At 51.5% G+C, this 2,792-nt stretch overlaps 1 protein-coding gene across 1 annotated transcript; it reads right to left on the bottom strand.

Moving 5' to 3' along the window:
* Positions 1-248: 248 nt before the first annotated feature.
* Positions 249-2,447, bottom strand: LOC116760785 (nucleolar and coiled-body phosphoprotein 1-like). Its single transcript, XM_032646185.1, is given in 5 exon segments — positions 249-1,162; positions 1,164-1,238; positions 1,240-1,677; positions 1,679-2,254; positions 2,329-2,447. Coding segments are annotated over 5 exon segments (2,106 nt in total). The 3' UTR covers positions 249-264.
* Between the last annotated feature and the right edge of the window lie 345 nt (positions 2,448-2,792).

The raw sequence follows: 2,792 nt of genomic DNA, 5'->3' as shown, positions 1-2,792 counted from the left end.
TATACAAATTTCTCAGTATGAGAAGTTCCACAAAACAGGGAGAATGACAACTATAACAATTTTTCTTAAAAAAGAACACTCCCCTTACCTTGTCCTTGCTACCCAACACTCAAAAACGAATCTGTACAAAACCACAAACAGAAAAGGAACTTAGAGGATGTTACGACGCAAAGCCTTCAGACCTAATCTAAACTGCTCTCCTCACCGACACCCTCCCCCGATAGAGCTGAGGGTTCCCAGGTCGACTGGGGAAAGTGAGTGGTCTCAGACCATCACCCCTGCTGTGCTACAGATGGTCCACGGTCGCTCGCTGTCAAACTTAACAGAATTGACTTGGACAGAGATGGAGCCTCCCCGGTAACTGCCCCGCTTCTTCTTGGTTTTCTCGTGCCGGAAGGATTTGCCTTTGGTGAACTTGAGAACTTGATTGGCTCGCTCCCCCCAGTCTCTGGTTGCACCCCGCTTGGCGTCAAAGGAATTGTCTGCCACTCGAGCATCCACCTCAATCTCCTCCTCCCTGATCCTTCGGAATGGGGAGGATCCCCTTCGTTCTCCTTTCTTCCTTTTAGGAAACGTGTTGGGGGTCTGGGGCTTTATCTTCTTGGCTGGAGGAGTCTCTGCCTCCTCAGCAGCCTCACTCTGCTTCCACTTCTTTCCTGAACCTGGCTTAGCAACTGCCACTGCTGCCTTTTTCTTGCCCCCCTCCTCCTCGTTGCTGTCCTTGTCTGCTTTTCCATTCTGGGCAGTCAGTGCACAGGTGCCATTGGCCTTGGCAGTTTGTGGTCTTGGAGTGCCCTTAGCCTTGGGCTTCTCCTCTTCCTCCTGCTCACTGGAGTCCTCAGAGGAAGAAGTGCTGCTGCTCTCGGCCTTTGCCTTCTTCACAGAGGCTGGTTTGGAAGGGGCTACAGGTCTCCCTGCCTTCTGTGGCTTCTTTTTGGCTGGGGGTTTAGGCGTCTTCTCTTCCTCATCTTCCTCGCTGCTGGAGATGTCTGAATCAGAGCTGCTGTCCCCACCACCCTGAGAGGCCTGCTTGGCAGGCAAAGACGGAGCTGCTTTGGTCATCTCCTTGGACTTAGGGGTGGCTACAGTCTTCTTCGTCTTCTCCTCCTCACTAGAACTGCTCTCCTCCTCGCTGGAGGTGCTATCAGCCTTTCTGGCCAGTGGCTGCAGGCTGCTTGGGAGTTGTAGCTGGCTTACCTGAGGAATTCTTGGTGGTACTGGCTGGCTTAGCAGGAGGCTTCATCCTCAGAACTGTCGGAGTCTGAGCTGTCTGAAGAGCTCTCTGCTGCCTTCTTTGCTGGAGCTGGTTTAGTAGTTGCTTTGGAGATGCCTGCCTTAGCTGGGGGTCTCTTTTCTTCCTCAGGACCTGAATCAGGCTCGTCGCTGCTGTCCTCACTGCTCTCCACAGGCTGCTGCTTCTCTGCAGCTTTCTTGGGAGCCTGAATTTCCAGGGACTTCTTGGGTGGGGGAACAGAGGGTGGGGGAACTGAACTACAGGGACCTGGTTTTTTCTTCAGGGGTTTTTTCTTCTGCTCTTCTTCCTCCTCCTCCTCACTGGAGGAGTCCTCACTGCTGGAACTCTTTTGGGCAGGAGTGGCAGCTGCTTTCACTGGGGCCTTGGCCACAGCTTGCGTTTTAGGTACAGTCTTCTTAGATACGGCTGCTGCCTTCCCCTCCTGAGTCATCATCACTGCTGCTGCTGCTGTTACTACCAGCTGCTTTGCCATTGACTACTTTAGGTGCGGGACGAGCTGGTATACCTGGTTTGGCTAGGGCTTTCGCCTGAGCTTTAGCTGCCACGGGTGTTGTCTTTGGCTTCTGGTTCTTTGGCACCTCATCCTCTGAGCTTAAGTCAGAGTCAGAACCAGAGCTCTTGGCCTTCTTAGGAGGAGCTTTGACTGTCTTGGCTTGGGGCTTAACTCCCTTCTGGACAGGCTTTTTCTTTTTGTCCTCCTCCTCATCATCACTGGATTCTTCACTGCTGCTGCTGCTCTCTGATGCCTTGACTGCAGCCTTTCCAGGATGCTGAAGCAGACTGGCCTGCTTGGCAGGTACAGCAGCTTTCTTAGCGGGAGGCCCTTGGGCTTTTTCCTCCTCACTGCTGTCCTCACTGCTGTCACTGGATGAAGTCTTCTTCTTAGCCTTCTTAGTCACTGGTCCATTTGCCTGTAACTTCCGCTTTGGGGCCTTGGTGGACTTGAGCCAGAAACTATAGATGTCCAAGAGGGAAGAGGTGCTGGCATCCTGCTGGGTCCATGAAACAAACATCTACACAGGAGGATGTTTGCGGCAACGTGGTTTGTAATTCCAAATCACTGGAAACCATCAGCGCCTGTTGCCTTGGCGAACTTGTTGGCCACGTCCGAGAGCTGGTTATCGCACAGAAAGCCAAGCACGAGGGGATACAGGTTGCTGGGAACCACGCGGCGCAAGCCGGCGTCCGCCATCCTCTCACCAATACGCATCACTACCGTTCGGTCACATTTATTTTAATTAAAATTTCCTTTGTATCAATTACTTAGAAATATACCCTCTCTCCCTAACCAGGCTGCTTATCACAAGGATGCTCTCTCCCTCCATGCCTGCCCGTACCTCCCTCAGGTATCCTTTGCACAGATGCTGGTAGACTATGAAACTTTCACAAAATGAAGGCATAATCCAAATAACTGAGAGCACCCAAAGACCTGTATTTTCTCATTTCTATTAAAGCAAATTTGATAATGTAAATTAATCTCCACAATCAACTTGATGTACCCTGCATCTGTGGAACACCTGAATAGACAACTAATTCA

The sequence above is a fragment of the Phocoena sinus genome, chromosome 10, assembly GCF_008692025.1.
Source record: "Phocoena sinus isolate mPhoSin1 chromosome 10, mPhoSin1.pri, whole genome shotgun sequence".
Lineage (NCBI taxonomy): Eukaryota > Metazoa > Chordata > Mammalia > Artiodactyla > Phocoenidae > Phocoena > Phocoena sinus.
The sequence above is the reverse complement of the archived record's forward strand: the minus strand, read 5'-3'. Positions and strand labels throughout refer to the sequence as shown.